Raw genomic sequence first — 24,571 nt, 5'->3', positions numbered from 1 at the left:
TAAACTACCATGACAACACGACCTAAACTACCATGACAACACGACCTAAACTACCATGACAACACGACCTAAACTACCATGACAACACGACCTAAACTAACATGACAACACGACTAAGCACAATCAACAACAGCACACACACACAAATCCAAGAATGCGTGCTTACAAAGAGCATACACTATAAACACACATTTATCAAAAAAAGAAAACAAACTTGTGGATATCATCTGGAAGGTTTCATGAAGATATGTCCGGGAATCGAGTTATACACACACAAACACACGCAAACGGACACACACACACACACACACACACACACACGCGCACACACACACACGCACGTACACACGCACGCATACACACACTCACTCGCAAACGGACACACACACACACACACACACACACACACACACACACACACACACACACACAAACCGTATCGATCACCCTCGTCTTGATTCCCAGTCTACCGGAATACAGTTACTTTAAACTTTCCTCAAGGTTATTGACCCTTTGCCTGGGAGTCACCTCAACAACCTAATACCGTCACCTCAGGTTATTGGTCTTCGATCGCCGACAATACAATCTTGGAGTTGAATACAAATACAGTTTCACGAGTCTTGTACCGAGGAGCTATTGATGACAGCTTGGCGTTCGGCTTTGAAAGCCACAAAATTTGAGCAAACAGAACTGTGAGGCTTTTCTTTCCATTCAGAGCAACACTCATATATTAATAACTTATGCCAGCAACCGCCGCAAGCGAAAGTGTTAAGCTGTGTCTTCTGTTATGTCCCTATCCATGTGATAACACACATACACACACGCACGCACGCATGCACGCACATACGCACCCACGCACGCACACACATACTAACACTAACACAGTAACACACACACACACACACACACACACACACACACACAACGCACATGCACACTCACACACACCCTCACACACACACAAACACATACACACACACGCGCGCACACACACACACACACACACACACACACACACACACACACACACACACACACACACACGTAAACAAACACTGAAACACATTACGCAAGGTATTGAATCGACTGCACTTGATAACGAGACAAGAATAATGACCACTAAGGGTCGAACCCGTTCTTTAATTATAGCGAGATAAAGACTCAGTCCCAGAACTGCCTCTTGTGTTAGTGGTGACAGTTTTACTACAACACTTGCTTAAAAGTAGTAGCATGGACCAACCAATTTGTAATATCAAGTACATTTTTTTTTAAACAAATGCAGGGATAGTCTTTAAGAAGACAGAAAATATATCTTTTGGCGGGGTCCGAGTTCTAATAGATTTTGTGGTGACATTTAAAAAGGTAACACACCTTTGATACATTTTTTGAAAAAAAATGGGGTCCATGACTATTCAATTGAAAGTTTAAACAAGAAGGGCAAAGCCCATACGACTCACATGCGTTACACATTTTTCCTACCAAAATGCATGTGACCTTGACCCAAGGTCAAGGTCATCCAAGGTCATGCAACACAAAGCTGTTAATTCAAGACATAGGAAGTACAATGGTGCTTATTGGCTCTTTCTACCATGAGATATGGTCACTTTTAGTGGTTCACTACCTTATTTTGGTCACATTTCATAAGGGTCAAAGTGACCTTGACCTTGATCATATGTGACCAAATGTGTCTCATGATGAAAGCATAACATGTGCCCCACATAATTTTTAAGTTTGAAACAGTTATCTTCCATAGTTCAGGGTCAAGGTCACTTCAAAATATGTATACAATCCAACTTTGAAGAGCTCCTGTGACCTTGACCTTGAAGCAAGGTAAACCAAACTGGTATCAAAAGATGGGGCTTACTTTGCCCTATATATCATATATAGGTGAGGTATTCAATCTCAAAAACTTCAGAGAAAATGTGAAAAATGTGAAAAATAGCTGTTTTTAGGCAACATTTATGGCCCCTGCGACCTTGACCTTGAAGCAAGGTCAAGATGCTATGTATGTTTTTTGGGGCCTTGTCATCATACACCATCTTGCCAAATTTGGTACTGATAGACTGAATAGTGTCCAAGAAATATCCAACGTTAAAGTTTTCCGGACGGACGTCCGGACGGACGTCCGGACGGACGGACGGACGGACGGACGACTCGGGTGAGTACATAGACTCACTTTTGCTTCGCATGTGAGTCAAAAACAAAATGGTGTTGAAAAATATAGGATAAAATGTACTATCTATGGTTGTTGTTATTCAGAAAAAAGGTATTTTAATTTTTAGTATCTTTTTGAAATATTGTGACTTCCAATATAACTGGACTTGTGAAAACTGTAAGGGTGCACGATATTAAAGTCAGACATTTTATTTTCCCAAACAGTTCACCACAATGTTTGCACTTTTGGCCGTAAGGTAACTCGGGCTTTCACCCTGCACTGTGGCTTTTACCATGCAAGCGAGAAGCGTCACATTGGTATTTGATTGTAGAAACTGTCATATTGTTTAGATAAGGGCACTTAGTCCCGGAAATACCTCTTGTGTTGTGGCGACATTGTTACGACCGCACTTACCTTACCTCTAAGTCATATTGTTGACGGCCTCTTTTTTTGTTGTTTGTTGTTGTTGAGAAACGCGCACAGTCCCGGAACTAACTCTCGTGTGGGGGCGACATTTTTAATTACGCACTTGCTTACCTTTAAGATTTATACCAAGGGAGCGAGAAGTTTCAATTTTGTTTTTAATTGTATTAACATTTTTGTCTGTGTCTTGTTCACTTCAACCGTGTCCTGGGTAGGGTGTTTAAAATTAGAAGCGTTACTTTGTTTTTGAAACGGAATTATGTTATATCTTATCAATGAACAATGGATTAGGAACTAATTTACCAGCTAGCCTTAAAACGACCTCAATGAACTTATAAATTACCATTGAAGACAGAGTGTCGAACAAAACAGCGGCTATATAACACACAGCGGTTCCATACCGAATGTTGCTTCGCCGTTATCCGCACTGACCGAATGGTAGGATTTTTGAAGTTTGCCTTATGAAATATGTGTCTCTGTCTTTGTGTCTGTGTGTCTGCCTGTTTCTATCTCTGTCTCTGCCTGTCTGTCTATCTCTTTCATTCTGTCTGCCTCTCTGTTTCTATCTCCCATCTCTCCCTGTCTCCCTCTTTCTCTTTTTAAAATTTTTATAAATAAAATAGAAATTACAAGTTTTTGACTCAATCATTTTCTTCTTTGCTTTTTGTGATATTCAAATTAATTATTGTTATCGTCGGAGAATAACCTGACTTGACTTTATGCTGCCATTTATACGTCATTTTGTCTTGCTATTGGTAAATATGTATTGTTCAATGGTGAAGTGGTGATTGCTTGTTGTTTTGCCTGCTCGCCCCGTCTGTTTGTGTGCCTCTTTACATATTAGATGTATTTGACAGGCTTGGTGTTGCCTGCTCGCCCCGTCTGTTTGTGTGCCTCTTTACATATTAGATGTATTTGACAGGCTTGGTGTTGCCTGCTCGCCCCGTCTGTTTGTGCGCCTCTTTACATATTAGATGTATTTGACAGGCTTGGTGTTGCCTGCTCGCCCCGTCTGTTTGTGTGCCTCTTTACATATTAGATGTATTTGACAGGCTTGGTGTTGCCTGCTCGCCCCGTCTGTTTGTGTGCCTCTTTACATATTAGATGTATTTGACAGGCTTGGTGTTGCCTGCTCGCCCCGTCTGTTTGTGTGCCTCTTTACATATTAGATGTATTTGACAGGCTTGGTGTTGCCTGCTCGCCCCGTCTGTTTGTGTGCCTCTTTACATATTAGATGTATTTGACAGGCTTGGTGTTGCCAGTCGTCGAACTTATTTGAACTAGCCGAAAACGTTGCCGCACTATACGGTAGCTCGCCCTCCCCAGGGAGAAAGCAACGCGAGATTCCGCGAGGGTAACCTCATAGGAAAATGTGATATATTATATATCCTTATGCCATTTTAGCACGATCGCCAAACTCTTTCACGCCGTGGGAAAGGTGACGTCAATGATGCCTAACATTTTCAAGGCCATGCATTTCAGCACAATTACTGAAGAAAAGAAATCTGACTAACATCAATAAATAGTCTTGAACTGTCTAACCTCTTTTTTTTAATGAATGTCTATTAATACTATTTTGAGTATATCTGAAGTGCTGTTTTTCTGATGGTGTGTGTTTGTTCAGTACCGGACTACTTGATTAGTAGGTATGTTTACAGAACGTGCGAAAGACATTTTGTCAAGACAGATTGGAAAAAAATGTGCCTAAAACCTGTTTATCTTTCTCAAATAAGGTTCAAAGGTACAGTTCTCTCTCTCTCTCTTTTCTCCCTCTCTTTTGTCACGGTGTGTCAACTGATTCCGTTCATCCACCGGATGTTTCCGTTCATCCGCAGGATGTGTCCGTTCATACAGCCCAATTTTTGTCACTTGCTTCGGGAAAAACGTTGTAGTAAGTCGTGTGGGCAGCGCGCTTGTGCGATATTGAAAGAATAAGGTAGCGAAATGGTTGGGCCATGTGTACGATAAGTACCAAGGTGCTAGTGAATCCTAATAATAACACACGCGGGCCGAACGTGGCAAAATTGCCTGATTTTTTAACATTTTCTTGTTTTTCTCGCTCTGTTATCGAATCTGACCCCTGATTTGCACATGATCACCAAAACCATTGCCTGTTACGACATTTCGCTTGAACAGAAGTTTATAGAAACCCATGGCTTTTGTACAATCACTTGTCTTTTGAAAACATACAGATTCCGTTCATACCCCATGTTTCCGTTCGTACAAAAGTGCATGTTTCCCTTCGTACGAAAAGCGTTTCCGTTCATACACATTCGTTAGATCAGAGTGAAACAGGCCCCCACTACAAGTTCTGTGTATTCCAATCGTCTTCAAATAGCACAAAGTACGAATGCGTGTGATATTAGACCTATGTGAACCATAAGATGAATTGAATTTGCAAAAAACAGTTTTGTGTCCGTTCGTACTGATTTTGACGGGAAAATGTGTCTGTTCGTACCACTTTCATCAAATTGTTTCCCTTCGTACGCTTTTCATGACGTTTGTGATTTTTGGTAGAAAGCTTGTGCAATTAGCATTTTAATACCCCTAATTCGACTTATGTATAACCCATAATGCATGTTGTTCATGAGTGCAACAACACGCGACTGTGGCTTTTCTGGTGCAATACCATCCCTGTTTAAAATCTTACTGAAGAGCAAACATTTTTATAAGTTTGTCTTCTTCCAGTTTCCTTACACAATGTCATTTCAAAGATCTAAACTTATGTGAAACCTGTTCAAAATATGCTTTCTGCAAGCTAAACCTAGACATTCAGTCTTTTAGCATTTTCAGATTTTTAATGACCAAACGGTTTTTTTATCATTTTTTAAGCTTTGAAGCTGAAATGCAATCCCATAGTACGGGGGTTGCCTGGCTAAAGTTTTAAAATCAATTTGATAAAAAAATGAGAGTGTGACAGTGCGGCCTCAACTTTTAAAAAAGTCGGATATGACGCCATCAAAGATATTTATAAAACAAGTCGTGTAAGGCGAAAATACAACATTTAGTCAAGCTGTCAGAATGAAACTGAAGGCAATGCAATTTTTCAGCAAGACCGTATACTCGTAGCATCGTCAGTCCACCGCTCATGACAAAGGCAGTGAAATTGACAAGAAGAGCGGGGTAGTAGTAGCGCTGAGAAGGATAGCACGCTTTTCTGTACCATCTTCGTTTTAACTTTCTGAGCGTGTTTTTAATCCAAACATATCATATCTATATGTTTTTGGAATCAGGAACCGACAAGGAATAAGATGAAAGTGTTTTTAATTTGATTTCGACAATTTAATTTTGAGAATAATTTGTATATTTTTAATTGTCAGAGCTTGTTTTTAATCCAAATATAACATATTTATATGTTTTTAGAATGAGAAAATGATGAGGAATAAGATGAACGTAAATTTAGATCGTTTTATAAATTTTTTTGTTGTTGCAATTTTCCGATTTTTAATGACCAAAGTCATTAATTAATTTTTAAGCCATCAATCTGAAATGCAATACCGAAGTCCGGCCTTCGTCGAAGATTGCTTGGCCAAAATTTCAATCAATTTGATTGAAAAATGAGGGTGTGACAGTGCCGCCTCAACTTTTACAAAAAGCCGGATATGACGTCATCAAAAATATTTATCGAATAAAAGAAAAACACGTCAGGGGATATCAATCCCAGGAACTCTCATGTAAAATTTCATAAAGATCGGTCCAGTAGTTTCGCTCTACACGCACGCACGCACGCACACACACACACACACACACACACACACACACACACACACACACACACACACACACACACACACACACACACACACACACACACACACACACACATAAACCACGATCCTCGTTTCGATTCCCCATTTATGTTCAAACATTAAGTCAAAACTTGACTAAATGTAACAAGTCGCGTAAGGCGAAAATACAATATTTAGTCAAGTAGCTGTCGAACTCACAGAATGAAACTGAACGCAGCAAGACCGTATACTCGTAGCATCGTCACTCCACCGCCCGTGGCAAAGGCAGTGCCCGTGGAATTGACAAGAAGAGCGGGGTATTCGTTGCGCTAAGAAGGATAGCACGCTTTTCTGTACCTCTCTTCGTTTTAACTTTCTGAGCGTGTTTTTAATCCAAACATATCATATCTATATATTTTTGGAATCAGGAACCGACAAGGAATACGATGAAAGTGTTTTTAAATTGATTTCGAAAAAAAAAATTTGATAATAATTTTTATATATTTAATTTTCAGAGCTTGTTTTTAATCCAAATATAACATATTGATATGTTTTTGGAATCAGCAAATGATGGAGAATAAGATAAACGTAAATTTGGATCGTTTTATAAATTTTTAATTTTTTTTACAATTTTCAGATTTTTAATGACCAAAGTCATTAATTAATTTTTAAGCCACCAAGCTGAAATGCAATACCGAACCCCGGGCTTCGTCGAAGAGTACTTGACCAAAATTTCAACCAATTTGGTTGAAAAATGAGGGCGTGACAGTGCCGCCTCAACTTTCACGAAAAGCCGGATATGACGTCATCAAAGACATTTATCAAAAAAATGAAAAAAACGTTCGGGGATTTCATACCCAGGAACTCTCATGTCAAATTTCATAAAGATCGGTCCAGTAGTTTAGTCTGAATCGCTCTACACACACACACACACAGACACACACACAGACACACACACGCACATACACCACGACCCTCGTTTCGATTCCCCCTCGATGTTAAAATATTTAGTCAAAACTTGACTAAATATAAAAAGGACTGATAGAGCCTTGATAATGTTTTTTCTTGATTTGTCTAAATTCTGCTCATGATTATCACAGGTGAAGCAAAATGGCATATGATAGGAGTAACATACAAATGTACATGTTACTTAGTTCAGTCTTAGTTGCAGTGCTGCAAAGCAAGCACAACTGCACAAATCAATCTTCGTTCTTATCAAAACACACAGAAAGCTCCGTCACTGAACACCGTCATTACTGAAAAGGGTACGAAGGGAAACAATTTGATGAAAGTGGTACGAACGGACACATTTTCCCGTCAAAATCAGTACGAACGGACACAAAACTGTTTTTTGCAAATTCAATTCGTCTTATGGTTCACATAGGTCCAATATCACACGCATTCGTACTTTGTGCTATTTGAAAACGATTGGAATACACAGAACTTGTAGTGGGGGCCTGTTTCACTCTGATCTAACGAATGTGTATGAACGGAAACGCTTTTCGTACGAAGGGAAACATGCACTTTTGTACGAACGGAAACATGGGGTATGAACGGAATCTGTATGTTTTCAAAAGACAAGTGATTGTACAAAAGCCATGGGTTTCTATAAACTTCTGTTCAAGCGAAATGTCGTAACAGGCAATGGTTTTGGTGATCATGTGCAAATCAAGGGTCAGATTCGATAACAGAGCGAGAAAAACAAGAAAATGTTAAAAAATCAGGCAATTTTGCCACGTTCGGCCCGCGTGTGTTATTATTAGGATTCACTAGCACCTTGGTACTTATCGTACACATAGCCCAACCATTTCGCTACCTTATTCTTTCAATATCACACAAGCGCGCTGCCCACACGACTTACCACAACGTTTTTCCCGAAGCAAGTGACGAAAATGGGGCTGTATGAACGGACACATCCTGCGGATGAACGGAAACATCCGGTGGATGAACGGAATCAGTTGACACACCGTGTTTGTGAAGAAACGTTTTATGCCCTCCACTATGTGTGGTGGTGATGAGTTGGTGAGACTGCCTTTTTACATTTAGTCAAGTTTTGACTAAATGTTTTAACATAGAGGGGGAATCGAGACGAGGGTCGTGGTGTATGTGTGTGTGTGTGTGTGCGTGTGTGTATGTGTGTGTGTGTGTGTGTAGAGCGATTCAGAGTAAACTACTGGACCGATCTTTATGAAAATTTTCATGAGAGTTTCTGGGTATGATATCCCCAGACGGTTTTTTCATTTTTTCGATAAAAGTCTTTGATGACGTCATATCCGGCATTTTGTAAAAGTTGAGGCGGCACTGTCACACCCTCATTTTTCAATAAAATTGCTTGAAATTAGGGCCAAGCAATCTTCGACAAAGGCCGGACTTTGGTAGTGCATTTCAGCTTGGAGGCTTAAAAATTGATTAATGACTTTGGCCATTAAAAATCTGAAAATTGTAATTAAAAATATTTTTTTATAAAACAATCCAAAGTTATGTTTATCTTATTCTTCATCATTTTCTGATTCCAAAAACATATAAATATGTTATATTCAGATTAAAAACAAGCTCTGAAAATTAAAAATATAAAAATTATGATTACAATTAAATTTCCGAAATCGATTTAAAAACAATTTCATCTTATTCCTTGTCGGTTCCTGATTCCAAAAACATATAGATATGATATGTTTGGATTAAAAACACGTTCAGACAGTTAACAAGTCGCGTAAGGCGAAAATACAACATTTAGTCAAGTAGCTGTCGAACTCACAGAATGAAACTGAACGCAATGCAACGCAGCAAGACAGTATACTCGTAGCATCGTCAGTCCACCGCGCACGGCAAAGGCAGTGAAATTGACAAGAAGAGCGGGGTAGTACTTGCGCAGAGAAGGATAGCACGCTTTTCTGTACCTTTCTTCGTTTTAACTTTCTGAGCGTGTTTTTAATCCAAACATATCATATCTATATGTTTTTGGAATCAGGAACCGACAAGGAATAAGATGAAGGTGTTTTTAAATTGATTTGGACAATTTAATTTTGATCATAATTTGTATATTTTTAATTGTCAGAGCTTGTTTTTAATCCAAATATAACATATTTATATATTTTTGGAATCAGAAAATGATAAAGAATAAGATGTACGTAAATTTGGATCGTTTTATAAAAAAATTTTTTTTTTTTACAATTTTCAGATTTTTAATGACCAAACTCACTCATTAGTTTTTAAGCCACCAAGCTGAAATGCAATACCAAACCCCGGCCTTCGTCGAAGATTACTTGACCAAAATTTCAACCAATTTGGTTGAAAAATGAGAGCGTGACAGTGCCGCCTCAACTTTCACGAAAAGCCGGATATGACGTCATCAAAGACATTTATAAAAAAAATGAAAAAAACGTATGGGCATTTCATACCCAGGAACTCTCATGTCAAATTTCATAAAGATCGGTCCAGTAGTTTAGTCTGAATCGCTCTACACACACACACAGACAGACAGACACACACACACACACACACACACACACACACACACACACACACACACACACACACACACACACACACACACACACACACACACACATACACCACGACCCTCGTCTCGATTCCCCCCTCTACGTTAAAATATTTAGTCAAAACTTGACTAAATATAAAAAGAATAGAAATATAGAAAAGCGTGCTAACCTCCTCAGCGCAACCGCTACCGCGTTTTTCTGGATTGTCAATTTCACTGCCTTTGCTACGAGCGGTGGACAGACGATTCTACGAGTGTACGATCTTGCGGAAAAAATGCAGTGCGTTCAGTTTCATTCAGTGAGTTCGACTGAGCTTGACTAAATGTTGTATTTTCGCCTTACGCGACTTGTTTTCTCTTTTTGTGGGTTCGCTCATACCGTGGCCTCTTTAGTTCGGTTTGTGTTCTTATCGGATGCCCTTTGTAGTACGCAGTTTCAGCCTACAATTGATGAGGGAGGTACGTTCAATACTCATACGATACGATGCTTCTTCCCCCGCGTTTGTGATCATGGATAGAACGGTGCAGTTATGTCTGTAGATTGTCGAATCCTGCTCATGGAAACAGCAATGTTGTTGACTTTTGGAATTTGTTTTATTTTGAGGATGCTATCAACCCGTGTATAAACGTAAACAAATCTAAGACGAGAGGAAATGTCGCTTTAAAAAAAATAGTGAACAACTGAGCAAAAACAAAAAGAAACAAAAAACAAAAAAAACATCCCACATTAAACTATGGCTCTGTTTAAATGAGGTCGTAGCTAGATCAGTCAAAATGAAACGTGAAACGGAAATGCTCATACAAAGTTCCCATGTTCCAGTTTTAGCTGATAAAATACGCCCACAACGCCGGCTTTGCAATGACATTTTTTTCCGCTGCGAACAAAAATGAGAAATAGAATGTAATGTCTTTGATTTCTTTCATCAACACTGCAGGGTTAAAGTTATGTAATCTTTTTTCTTGTAAAATCTGTCCTGTGTAATCTGTTGATTTCTGTTATAAATACTGAAGTGAATGTATTTTACAAACACTTAAAAAAAAATGTCTTGTAGGCTATGTGTTTTTTTTTTCTCTCAACAAAAAAATGTATGCCAAACCCTCTAGTTTCCATGTTATACCAAGAATGTATTTTAAAATGATTGCAATGTACTAAAAGTAGAAACAGAGTTTATACTAGTACTCATTGTAGATTATGAACTTAATCAAAATCTTTATTTTTATTTTTTGGGATGTGTGAAACGGCATTTATTAGAGGCACACCCCTTCTCGTGAAAACAGTTCAACTTACTATCTGAGATCTAGCCAGGTTTTTAAGTGGGATAAAACCAGTCCTCTACTTTAACACATACCACAAATCACCACACCCTGACTGCTTTCTGTGGTGAGTTTGGATTTGTTTTAATTAATTACTTTCTGAAAAAGCCACTAGTCGCTTTCAAAAGATCATCACAAAATTCCCACTGTGGAATGTAAATAAATGGAGGGATGGTGTTAACCCATGTAACATTCTGGTCATATCCGAGATGGTGAACCAAACCCTTTACACGGGAAGGAGTGTGCATTTAATCACAAAAAATCCTGTGGTATAAAATGTCTCCTTGAAAAGAACAATATTGTTCGCGCAACATGGGACACACTGGTCCCCAGCTGTGTCGAACAAACCTCCAAGCACTGTTATCGCGACGCTAGTGGCAAAGCCCTCTGGCCTCAAATCGGACTTACATTTGACCAAAGGCGCTAAAGATTTTGCCCCTGGCGGATAGAGATAAGTTATCACGGAACTGTGACAGCAAAGCCACAAGGGCGCTCCTAAAGCTTTGTGTGCTTTCCGTGAGCACCACCACAGAGACACATTTGAAGAATACTGTATGACGACAATTTAGTGCCAAAAGTGATGATTATTGATATCACAGTGGTATATGTGTAATTTTCACTTTTGATGTCTGCATACCACCATAGCACTGTGATTGCTGTGTTGCATGCTGTTCCCGTCAGGTTGAACACTGGATTTCCCTTTTTTTGAGCCATGTGACGTCATGGGCCGACTAAAACTCATATTTTGGCGGCATTGAATGTGCGTTCAACCGTGAATTGTTACATTTAGTCAAGTTTTGACTAAATGTTTTAACATCGAGGGGGAATCGAAACGAGGGTCGTGGTGTATGTGTGTGTGTGCGTGTGTGCGTGCGTGTAGAGCGATTCAGACCAAACTACTGGACCGATCTTTATGAAATTTGACATGAGAGTTCCTGGGTATGATATCCCCGAACCTTTTTTTCCTTTTTTTGATAAATGTCTTTGATGACGTCATATCCGGCTTTTCGTGAAAGTTGAGGCGGCACTGTCACGCTCTCATTTTTCAACCAAATTGGTTGAAATTTTGATCAAGTAGTCTTCGACGAAGCCCGGACTTCGGTATTGCATTTCAGCTTGGTGGCTTAAAAATTAATTAATGACTTTGGTCATTACAAATCTGAAAATTGTAAAAAAAATTATTATTTTCTAAAACGATCCAAATTTACGTTCATCTTATTCTCCATCATTTGCTGATTCCAAAAACATATAAATATGTTATATTCGGATTAAAAACAAGCTCTGAAAATTAAATATATAAAAATTATTATCAAAATAAAATTTTTGAAATCAATTTAAAAACACTTTCATCTTATTCCTTGTCGGTTCCTGATTCCAAAAACATATAGATATGATATGTTTGGATTAAAAACACGCTCAGAAAGTTAAAACAAAGAGAGGTACAGAAAAGCGTGCTATCCTTCTCAGCGCAAGTACTACCCCGCTCTTCCTGTCAATTTCACTGCCTTTGCCGTGCGCGGTGGACTGACGATGCTACGAGTATACGGTCTTGCTGCGTTGCATTGCGCTCAGTTTCATTCTGTGAGTTCGACAGCTACTTGATTTTCGCCTTACGCGACTTGTTTTGTTTTTTAACTTAACTGACTGGATTGATCCATAAGTGTTATAAATTGTATTTTGCCGCAAATATTAAGACAGTCCTTGTTCTCCGACACCGCACTAATGTCTGTATCGATCTGTGTAAAATGTCATATTTTGGTTTGCTTGTTTGCTTAACGCCCAGCCGACCACGAAGGGCCATATCAGGGCGGTGCTGCTTTGACATATAACGTGCGCCACACACAAGACAGAAGTCGCAGCACAGGCTTCATGTCTCACCCAGTCACATTATTCTGACACCGGACCAACCAGTCCTAGCACTAACCCCATAATGCCAGACGCCAGGCGGAGCAGCCACTAGATTGCCAATTTTAAAGTCTTAGGTATGACCCGGCCGGGGTTCGAACCCACGACCTCCCGATCACGGGGCGGACGCCTTACCACTAGGCCAACCGTGCCGGTCTCATATTTTGGTCAAAAACACACACTAAAAAAAAACGTACAATATAATTACATCATCCTTTCTTTTCTATGCTGTGGATCGTCGGTAATCGAATATCTATACTGCTCGTCAGAACTAACTCGACTCGTAGGGATTTGCTTAGATCTTTTGCTGTGAGGCTTTTTGTTTTAAATTCAATTTAACTGTTTGAAGGGCTATTCATTGATTTAAAGCTTGATTTTCCATGAGGTAGTATTTAACCGGTGTACGGTACGCTATCCCACAAATTCAAACTCACAAATAATCATCGCGTTACAATCGCGCAAAACAGAGAAACAAGCAAGCAAACAAACACGAGAACACAATCAAAACAGCAAAAGGTCAACAACTCTTGCACGTCAGCGGGAATAAAAATCAATTCCCACCTGCAGTCTTTATTCATCCTTCACACACAAAATTAACATGAGGTCGATCTAAACCACAATCAAAAATATTTGAAAACTCATTATATTAACAAAGGAAAAGTGATTAACAAATGTAATTAAGGATTCTGCTGCGTAGACAAAGTACACTCGCAATTAAGCATTTTCGTTGATTAGTTTTAATTCTGTTTCACAACGAGCCAGAAAGAGGTTTGAAAAAATAATGTCTTCACACACCTATTGAAAAACAAAAAACCCATTCAACACAGCGAAAGTTCAATTTAAAGTGCACACTTTTAACACTACAGACGCATTTCCGATTTTGTTTTTGATCAGTAAAGCTGTTTAGCAACATGCCAGAACAAGTCATGATAATATAAAAGTGTCTTCAGACACTTGATAAAAACTAATATTTGGCGTCCTTAAAATCAATTAAAGTATACAAATACGCACACATTCCAGAGTTAATTAGTTAATTTGTTTTGCAACATACCAAACAGTGTCCTGGAATTAATAATATCTTCCCAGACGATTTAAAAAAAAAAAGTACACTCAAGGAAATAATAAAAGTATAGTATACAGTAAATAAAGCTTGAGTTCCTGGATTGTATCAAGGTTAAATGCGTTGCAAACACCGAGCGAAAACCACACACACACACACAAACACACACACACACACACACACACACACACACACACACACACACGCACTCACACACACGCACACTCACACACTCACACACATACACAAAAACCATGCCTTTGACACAGTCAACCAGCCATGGTATTGCAAACGACCAGCGAAAACCACACACACACACACACACACACACACACACACACACACACACACACACACACACACACACACACTCACACAGCCGGCAATGAAAAGCATGAGCGTATGCTAACACACACAAAATACACATTACACGCGGGGATGTAAGAAAACACTTTTTTGACCGTGCAGGCGGTCTTGGTTTGCGCGCGTGCAAGAAACAATTCACAAGCGTGCTAGAAACACTGAATTCACAAGCGTGCTGGAAACAATTCACACGCTTGCAAGAAACAATTCACAAGCTAGAGAGAGAGAGAGAGAGAGAACTCGAACTCGAACTCGAAAACTTTATTACCGAGGGATGATAGCATTAGGTCCATATGGTCCTTTCTTACAGCTAGTCCCTACTATAATACACACATGAAACAAAGAACAAATATGAAGAATAAAAAAAACAATTAAAAAAAAACAATAGGGAAAGTTATAACAAAATAAAAATTAAAAATTCAAAAGTGTGCTTGTTAATGGAAGCATACTATACACTTTCTCTTTTACATATCCTCACACACACTCGCACAAAGTGTACACCGACTTAGTCGTTAGAGAGGTGCTTTCGGAGCTGTCTTTTAAAAGAAGATAATGACAGACATGACTTGATATTTACATGTAGTGAATTCCAAAGGAACGCACCAGAATAAGAAAAACTAGTTTTAAACAAATCGATGCGGGGCCTTGACAAGGCAAGGTTATTTCGAGTGTTTGAATAATATGACGGAGATGAATTGAAGAGTTGTATAAGATATGTTGGGGCGTCCTTATAGACGACTTTATACATAAATGAACATTTATTATACAAAAGCTGCTTTTTGACTCACATGCGAAGCAAAAGTGAGTCTATGTACTCACCCGAGTCGTCCGTCCGTCCGTCCGGACGTCCGTCCGTCCGGAAAACTTTAACGTTGGATATTTCTTGGACACTATTCAGTCTATCAGTACCAAATTTGGCAAGATGGTGTATGATGACAAGGCCCCAAAAAACATACATAGCATCTTGACCTTGCTTCAAGGTCAAGGTCGCAGGGGCCATAAATGTTGCCTAAAAAACAGCTATTTTTCACATTTTTCCCATTTTCTCTGAAGTTTTTGAGATTCAATACCTCACCTATATATGATATATAGGGCAAAGTAAGCCCCATCTTTTGATACCAGTTTGGTTTACCTTGCTTCAAGGTCAAGGTCACAGGAGCTCTTCAAAGTTGGATTGTATACATATTTTGAAGTGACCTTGACCCTGAACTATGGAAGATAACTGTTTCAAACTTAAAAATTATGTGGGGCACATGTTATGCTTTCATCATGAGACACATTTGGTCACATATGATCAAGGTCAAGGTCACTTTGACCCTTATGAAATGTGACCAAAATAAGGTAGTGAACCACTAAAAGTGACCATATCTCATGGTAGAAAGAGCCAATAAGCACCATTGTACTTCCTATGTCTTGAATTAACAGCTGTGTGTTGCATGACCTTGGATGACCTTGACCTTGGGTCAAGGTCACATGTATTTTGGTAGGAAAAATGTGTAAAGCATGTGAGTCGTATGGGCTTTGCCCTTCTTGTTTAAGCTTAACATCCCAATACTTTTCATCTTTTCCTTTGTAGAAAGAGATGGACTGGGCAGAACTAGTTTAGCAGCTCTACGCTGGAGCGAGTTCAGCTTCTTCAAGTGAACTTCACTACACCCGTCCCATACTATGGAAGCATAATCAAAATGGGGTTTTATGTGGGCATTGTAAAATAGTTTTCTTGTGTCTAGATTAATAATGCTTTGTAACTTTGACAAAAGAAACAGGTTTTTAGCAATTTTTTTGCAGATTCCATTGATGTGAGTCTGCCATTTGAGATTATTATCAACAGTAAGTCCCAGTAAACGGTGCTCAGCTACTTGCTCAATGGAGTGCTCATTTAGGGACAGACTCAGAGTCATTTCTGAAAGTTGATGTTTTTGGCGAGTGCTGATTATCATAGACTTTGTTTTTACTGGATTAATAAGCATACGATTTGCAGAACACCACTCAGAAACATCGTTTAGGCTCTGTTGTAATTTGTCTTGAATTTGTGCAGGGCTTTTCCCTGTTGCATGTAAGGTAGTATCATCTGCTAACATATGACACTCAACAGATTCAGACTGTAGGTACAAGGGCAAATCATTTATATAGATGCAAAATAATACAGGTCCCAAAACAGACCCCTGCAAGCGTTCACAACAGGAATGTGGTTCTGTACCTGGAGATTTTGAGTGAGAATCTACCAGTGATTCAGCAACGGACAAAAAATAATCGTTAAAGTCGTTGGCCTTTATATTTTCAGGAATACTACTATTTTTTGAGGAGTTGCCTTTTAAAAAAGTGTTCAGGGCGCGCCAGACTTTTGAAACATCTTTGCTGTTACCCACAAGTTTATCAAAATATGATCGCTTCGTGTTTCTCACAAGATTCTTTACTCTGTTACGCGCTTTTTTATAATCTTCAAATAATTTGTTTGTCTTGAACTGGTCGCGATACGCCATTGCTTCGATGATATCAATGGTTAACCAGGGAGGAAGTTTAGGATGTCTTACTCGTTTCCGCCTCACCGGTGCATGTCGATTTACCACATCGATAAAGAGGGAATACCAGGATTCAAGTGCCTCGTTAGGATCAGTATAATTAAGCACAGAAGCAAAAGGTGAACAATTCAAATCATTAAAGAAGAGACCTTGATTAAAATGTTTAAAAGACCTGTATGAAATATATGTGTGACCTTTTGATTCAGCCTTGGGTAACTTCATCAATTTGGAACAGCTTACAGGACTATGATCACTTACACTAAGGTCGGATACACAGGCACCTAAGACTGTGTCCGGATTATTCGTGAGAGAGAGAGAGAGAGAGAGAGAGAGAGAGAGAGAGAGAGAGAGAGAGAGAGAGAGATGATGATGATGGAACTTTATTTTTCAAGGATAGAGGTTTAAGGCGACGCCTTTTCTTACAACCGGTCCTTATTTCTAATACAAATATCTAATAAATGATAAACAAGTAAAGCAACATGACAAATAAACAAAGTAAACGAACGAACCAGCAAACAATTGACAAGTAAGCAAACAAGCAAATAAACATAAACAATAAAATGGCAAAGTAAGCAACATACAAATCGAAAGCGAAACATGCAACATGTTAATACATGGAAAGTGATCGACGGTAAAATTCACACGATACCAACGTTTACACTAATGCTAATAATGATTATATGGTGTAAATGATAATGATGATGATGATGATGATGATGATGATGATGATGATGATGATGATGATGAAGTGATGATGGAAAATCGCAACATAAATTCCACATAATACATATAATAAAGAACATATTTGTGTAATTCATAAAGCTTTGCCAATTGTTGACAGCTACTTGCACGTGTTAAGACTAGTATAGCCATCTAGGTAGACATAAAATGATTATGCAGAGCTTGTTTAAAACTCTTTAGTGAGGTTAATGATCTTATTCCAGACGGAATGGAGTTCCACACCATAGCGCCAGAGAAGGCTTGACTAGTTTTGAACAAATCAATCCTGGGTATTGGTGGTAGAAAATTGATAGACCCGTACCTTTCGGTGACTCTGTGAAATAGGTCCTGAATATAGATGGGCACTTCGCCATGATATACTTTATACATCATTACAGTCTTATTAAACTGTAACTGTTTAACTAGCGGCAGGTAGTTTAGATTCTTTAACTTCAAATCAGCTGATAATTGTGGACCATTAATTAACATGATTTTAGCTGCCCGACGATGTAGAGAGTTTAATTTTTTCATGTGAATGTCAGAGACGCCATCCCAAAGAGTTGATGCGTAATTAATATGGGATAAGATGTGGGCATGATAAAATAGTTTTAGTGTTGCGATATCGACATATTGCTTTAACTTTGATAGCAGAAACAAATTCTTGGATACTTTTTGACAAATATAATGTAAATGAGATTGCCATTTTAATTCTTGATCGACTATCACACCCAAAACACGATGTTCCGTTACCTGCTGAACAGGTTGTGATTCCAGAGAAAGATTTAACTTAAGAGGTCGTGACTGGTGTTTTTGTCTTGTTGTAATAATCATGCTTTTTGTCTTTCCTGGGTGCACTATCATACAATTCTGGTTACACCAACTGTTGACTTCATTCAGACTAGACTGTAAGGAAATTTCAATTTCTTGAACAGTCCTACAGCTTGTGTGAAGCGTCGAATCATCTGCAAAAAATTCCGTTTTAACTTTGGAATTAGATATATGAAGGGGGAGGTCATTAATGAATGCACAAAACAAGATAGGCCCTAAAACTGACCCCTGGGGGACTCCACTCTTTAAACATCCTTTGGGAGATGTTTTACCGTTTATAGAAACATACTGTGTTCTGTTGACAAGATATGATTTAAAGAATGAACACGTTGCGGGATTGTTCACGTACAATGCGAGTTTATGTAAAAGTAATGTGTGATCTACAAGATCAAAAGCTTTCTTAAAATCAAGAAATACAGCCCCTGATATGTCCGAACGATTAATTGCCGATAGCCAGTTATCACATAGTGATGAAAGAGCTGTACTACAGGAATGTTTCGGACGAAACCCAGATTGAAAGTTGTGAAATAATTTGTACCTTTCCATGTAGTTCAGAAGATTCTTCTGGATGTGCTTCTCTAAAGGCTTTGATAAAATAGGAAGCAATGAAATTGGCCTGAAGTTATTAGGGTCAGACACATCTTTATTTTTAGGAAGTGGAACGACCTTTGCCGTTTTAAATGCATCAGGAAAAATATTTTGTTCAATGCAAAGATTATACACATACGTTAGGGATTCCACTATGTACGGTAGGGCTAATTTAAGCAACGACGGGGGGATTTTGTCAGGCCCCATGGATTTATTATTCTGAAGGTTTTCTATAAATTTTCCAACTTCATGTACGGCAATAGTTGGGATAGAGAATGAATCTTGTGATTTCAATTTATGACTACAAAATTCTTTTAGTCTAAACAACAGGGTGTCCCCACCTTCGACTTCTTCATTTACATTTTTAGATTGTTTCAATCGATCAGCCAAACACAGAAAGTGCTCATTGAATTTGTCAGGAGAAATGGCGCTATTTAATCTGCTATTTCTTCTCTGGGATTTACCTAACACTTCATTTATGGCTTGCCAAAGCGTGGCAACATCTTTTTTGTCTTCAACCAATTTATGAAAATGATTACTTTTTGCCTGGCGTACTAACTCGGTAACTCTATTGCGTTGTGCTTTAAATTCTGATTTCCTTTGATTTTCCTTAAAAAAATCACGTAGTGCCATAGCTTCTACAATCTCAGGAGTAAGCCATGAGAGAGAGAGAGAGAGAGAGAGAGAGAGAGAGAGAGAGAGAGAGAGAGAGAGAGAGATAGAGACAGAGACAGAGGCAGAGACAGAGAGACAGAGAGAGATACAGAGAGAGAGAGATGGAGAGCGAGAGTGAGAGAGAGAGAGAGAGAGAGAGAGACAGACAGACACACGGACAGAGAGAGAGAGAGAGAGAGACAGACAGACAGACAGACAGACAGACAGACACACGGACACTGAGAGAGAGAGAGAGTGAGAGAGAGAGTGAGAGAGAGAGAGAGAGAGAATTGAATTGAATTGAACTTTATTTAACAAGGATTAAGATTTAAGGCTACGCCTTTTCTTACAATCTGTCCTTGGGACGCATAGACACACAATTATATATAATAATTAAAAAATTAAAATTTAAAAGGTTAAAAAAGTTAACCCAACAAAAGGAGGTCGGAAAACGTCAGCACGTGATAATAAAGATGACGATGATGATGATGATGACGATGACGATGATGATGATGATGATGATGATGATGATGATGATGACAATGATGATGATGATCAGTGATGATGATGAGGCATGAAGAGCATACATAATTATGTGGTTATTCATAAAATCAAATGCATACTATGCAGGTAATTATAAATACAAGCTGGTAGCAATAGAACATGTAGCAATAGTACAACAAAAATATGTTCAGAATATACTATGCACAGCATATCTTTGAGAGAGAGAGAGAGAGAGAGAGAGAGAGAGAGAGAGAGAGAGGGGGGAAGTGAGGGGGATAAGATGGTTTAGATTATTTAAAATGCCGGCTAATGGTTCCATGTGTGAGGTTTGTTTGGGATGAAAGAGTCATAAACCCTTTTTGGGACTTGATTTGCCAGAGAACACTTTAGTCATACGTTCTTGTGAGGCCTAAAATACCAGAAAACGCGGATTCATGGAAAAGCCCAGTGTAAACACACTCACTTTAATCTACTGCGCTTACACCCATCACTTGCGTGACTCTCTTTGACACACTGTCATCACAGGGCCTCTCTTGTAACCTCTTAATCTATTACCCTTGTTAAATACAGAATTGTCATTGTCATTGTCATTGTCATTGCTTGTTTGTGTGGCCATTGTGACACATGATCAGGCAGTGTTTCTACGCGTTATTTTATATGCTTTGAAAAAACCCGTCTTTGGGCTATGATGAACATTTTTGGACGCCTGTATGGTGTTTAAAGTCACGAGAAATGCTTGGAGTCGAACTAACTACTTCAACCTGTCCACAGCACAATCTCACATTGAATGAGAAATTGACCTACAAGGCATGGCACAAACACACTTATTTACATGTAAGCCTACGCTTCAAATTTCATTGACGATTTGTTTTGTGTAACAACATTGAGAGCAATAAAGGAATTGATCAAACGTTTGACTGAGTTTGCGTTTTCTTTTTTCTTGTCATCAGGTATTGGAGTGCAAACATCGGAACCTTTGCTTGAAGACTGGACATCAACTCACCACGTCTTCCGTGGCTATTTTTACTGTGCCCGCCATCACAACAACAACACTATCGCCATCAACAGCAAATGAATCATCCAGCGTAGTCTTCAGTTATGAGTGTAATTTCACCATTCTGGTCACGATCGCCGCGAGTTCTCAGCATTCCAACAATATCTACGGTAGTGTTTCGAGGAGCTGCGATATGGAGGGGATTGTAAATCTGGATGGCGTTGTTGAAGTGAAAACGTGAGGAGCGCTTAGCGAGTACTTAGACAAAACACGCAGTGGTCTCATCGCTTAATCCGAAAGTGTATTTATTGTGGAGTGTGACACAAGCAGTAGTAGGTCTTAAGACAAGCGCAGGAAAAAGTCTGCAGTAAGAAATTGGAAATGTGCCAACACCAACAACACCAACAGCAACAACAGCAACAACAACAACAGCAACAACAACAACAACAACTACAACAACAACTTCAACGGTGACGACAAGTAACAACAAGTGTAAAAACAACAGCAGCAGCTACTACAACAACCGAACTGCAACAACAACAATAACAATAACAAAACATCAGAAACAGTCCATCAGAGTTAATCCTGAGTATACTATTGTCGTAACCCAAAGCGGCTGCAGCTGTTGATATTCAGGTAACATCAGTGTCAGCGAAGTGTCAACCGCTGAGTTCACTTTTGCCAGGTAAAAACGATTGATACATTCTCAACGTTTCTCAGAGCAGCGAATAGTATTTCACAACGACCAGAAGACTATAGAGTGTAGCCATTATCAAGTCCGTAAGGAGCACACTGCAGGCAGGAGACTTAAGTAGTTTCTGTTTTATGATGTTGTTAATGAGGCGCACCCATCAGTCTTGACATTAGTCATTACTGTAAATCACACCTGCAAAAGCTCCTGTACAAATCACGCACACACTCCAGGTCACTCAAGGATTCCTCGTCTGTGTGCTGCTTACTGGCTGAAGACACCCGTGTCGATGTCCCTTCAGGGTCTGTCCATGCCTACGCTATAATTATACTGCTTGGGGTGTTATTGTCTCGTTCGTGGATTTATGGAGGTTTCCTGCTCGTTCTGATGATAAACACAGAGAGCTAAGTTGCGGGAGAATACCCGGCGTGCAACTTTTAGTTTGAAACTGAAGCTTCTTTTGCGTTTCAAGCCAAATCGGAAAGAGAAATTGAGTTAACGGCACGAGAACGAAGCAACCGCACCATATTTCTGAATTGTTGACATTGCAAAGAACTTGAAGAGCAAATAGCGTGATTGTTTTAACGTTGCTCTGTTCTCCGAGACCTGCCGTCAATCAGTGTGATGTGCAAGCAAGTCGAGGAACCTCGAGGACAAATGTGACCCCTTTCTTTCTGAAACGGAGAGAAAGTTGGTGCAAAGCATTAAAAAGCAGCACACACACATACATAACAAGAACAAACTGCGGTACACGTACAGTAAGACAGCGCTGTCTCTTGATCGTGACAAAATCAAACGCAAGACGTCAGTCTGCTTTGAACTTCTCCGAGCTAAAGGCAAACATCCGATTTGTATTTCTCGGCACAAAAACACGCGATATCTGACGTGCACACAGGTGTACTTCTCTACACAACCGCAGAGTGCACTGGAACACCAGACGCTGTGCACAATGAAAGCCAGAGAGCTGAGCGCCTATCTGATGTCGTGGCCGATGAAGTGGTTGCCGATGGAGAAGTTGTTCGTGCTGCTGGTGGTCAGCTTCGGGGCGCTGCTCTTCTTCCTGGCCGCCACGCTGGTGCAGCAGTCTCAGTACGACCTCGTGCACCAGTACATCGCCGCCAGGCGCGCCTACAACGGCCGCTACGCTAACGACTTGACGGAGGCCGGCCATGTCATCAAGAGCCTCACCAGCACCAGCAGCGAGAGAGGCACCACCAGCGGCACCACTCAGCCCACGGCCCGCCCCGTCACAGACCCGCCCTGGCTGCAGAACAGAACCAAGGCCGTGCCGCTGACTCCCTTCGTGCCTGGGAAGAACCAGCGACATCCGTTCTTGCGACGCTACGTCATCAAGAACCCGCATCTGTGCGGGAAAGGCGCGGTGGACGTCCTGATCGTCATCCACAGCTTCGTGAAGAACTTCCAAAGGCGCCGCATCCTGCGCGAGACGTGGGCGGGGACGGGGTCGGTGCAGGGCGTGGCGGTGAGGCGCGTGTTCCTGCTGGGGCGGGACGGGGCGGAGCGCGCCACTCAAGTGCACGTCAACACGGAGCAGGCCACGTACGGCGACGTGGTGCAGGGCGACTTTACGGACGCCTTCCCCAACCTGACGCTGAAGGCGGTGACGGGCCTGCGCTGGGTCAACGACCACTGCCCGCAGGCTGGCTTCGTGCTCAAGGCGGACGACGACATGTTCGTCAACGTGTTCAGCCTGCTGGAGACCTTCATGCAGCGCCTGTCGGGCCACAGCCGCACCGTCATGTGCCACGCCAAGCTCGCCAACACCTCCGCCATCATCAGGGACCCCAAGAGCCGCTGGTTCGTGCCCAAGACGCTGTTGCCGGGCAGGACTCACTGGCCCGCCTTCTGTTCGGGCTACGTGCTGGCCATGACGACGGACGTAGTGCCGGGCTTGTACCGGGCATCCTTCTCCTCGGCCTACGTGCCCGTTGACGACGGGTTTGTGTACGGCGTGCTGCCCGTGCTGGCGGGCCGAGACTCTCTCCGTTACGTAGACATCAGCCCCAACCTGCTGCTGAACGAGAAACAGCTGCTAGCGCAGTACAGAGACCCCAAGAAAAACCTGACTTACTTAGCGGGCGCTGTCAACAGTGAGACGGGGTTGGTGAAACTATGGCAGGCCACGCTCAACAGACTGAGCCCCTGGGCCAAACAGCGCGCCAGCATTACGCGCCTGCAGGACGCCATGACGCATAAAGTCTTGTGATGATGGGGTGGGTCTGGTTACACGTGGCGTGACGTCACGGAGCGTCGTCTGACGTCTCGCGTGGCTGGGCCAGGCGAAGACAATTCAGGGACTTTTAAGCTGTATTTTTTCTTTCATGCGACGCTTCCTCTTGTCACGACGTATACCAGTACTTTCGGCATTTTGTTGTGAAAATATCTGTGGCCGGCCCTGAAACATTTGTATGAAATCAAGGGCTCTTCCTAAAAATTAATCTGTCAGAAGATAAAGAGACAAAGAGTTGAGAGAGAGAGAGAGAGAGAGAGAGAGAGAGAGAGAGAGAGAGAGAGAGAGAGAGAGAGAGAGAGAGATGGATGGATGGATGTTTTATTGTTCTAATCAATGAGTTGATTTTGACAATTTTCAGACAAATGAAAT

The 24,571-nt window shown here is 40.6% G+C and overlaps 1 protein-coding gene across 1 annotated transcript in view; it reads left to right on the top strand.

Annotated features, from left to right (window-relative positions):
• Window positions 1–24,571, top strand: part of LOC138968551 (UDP-GlcNAc:betaGal beta-1,3-N-acetylglucosaminyltransferase 9-like) — a 70,807-nt gene that overhangs the window by 46,030 nt on the left and 206 nt on the right. Inside the window, exon 2 of the mRNA XM_070341130.1 lies at window positions 21,214–24,571. This exon is cut by the window's right edge and continues 206 nt beyond it. Coding sequence (XP_070197231.1) covers window positions 22,898–24,175 — 1,278 coding nt within the window. The 5' untranslated portion in view covers window positions 21,214–22,897 and the 3' untranslated portion in view covers window positions 24,176–24,571. The remainder of the gene's footprint in view (window positions 1–21,213) is intronic.

The sequence above is a fragment of the Littorina saxatilis genome, linkage group LG6 (assembly GCF_037325665.1).
Source record: "Littorina saxatilis isolate snail1 linkage group LG6, US_GU_Lsax_2.0, whole genome shotgun sequence".
Classification (NCBI taxonomy): Eukaryota; Metazoa; Mollusca; class Gastropoda; order Littorinimorpha; family Littorinidae; genus Littorina; species Littorina saxatilis.
Note: the sequence above shows the minus strand (reverse complement) of the source record. Positions and strands in the feature narration are given on the sequence as shown.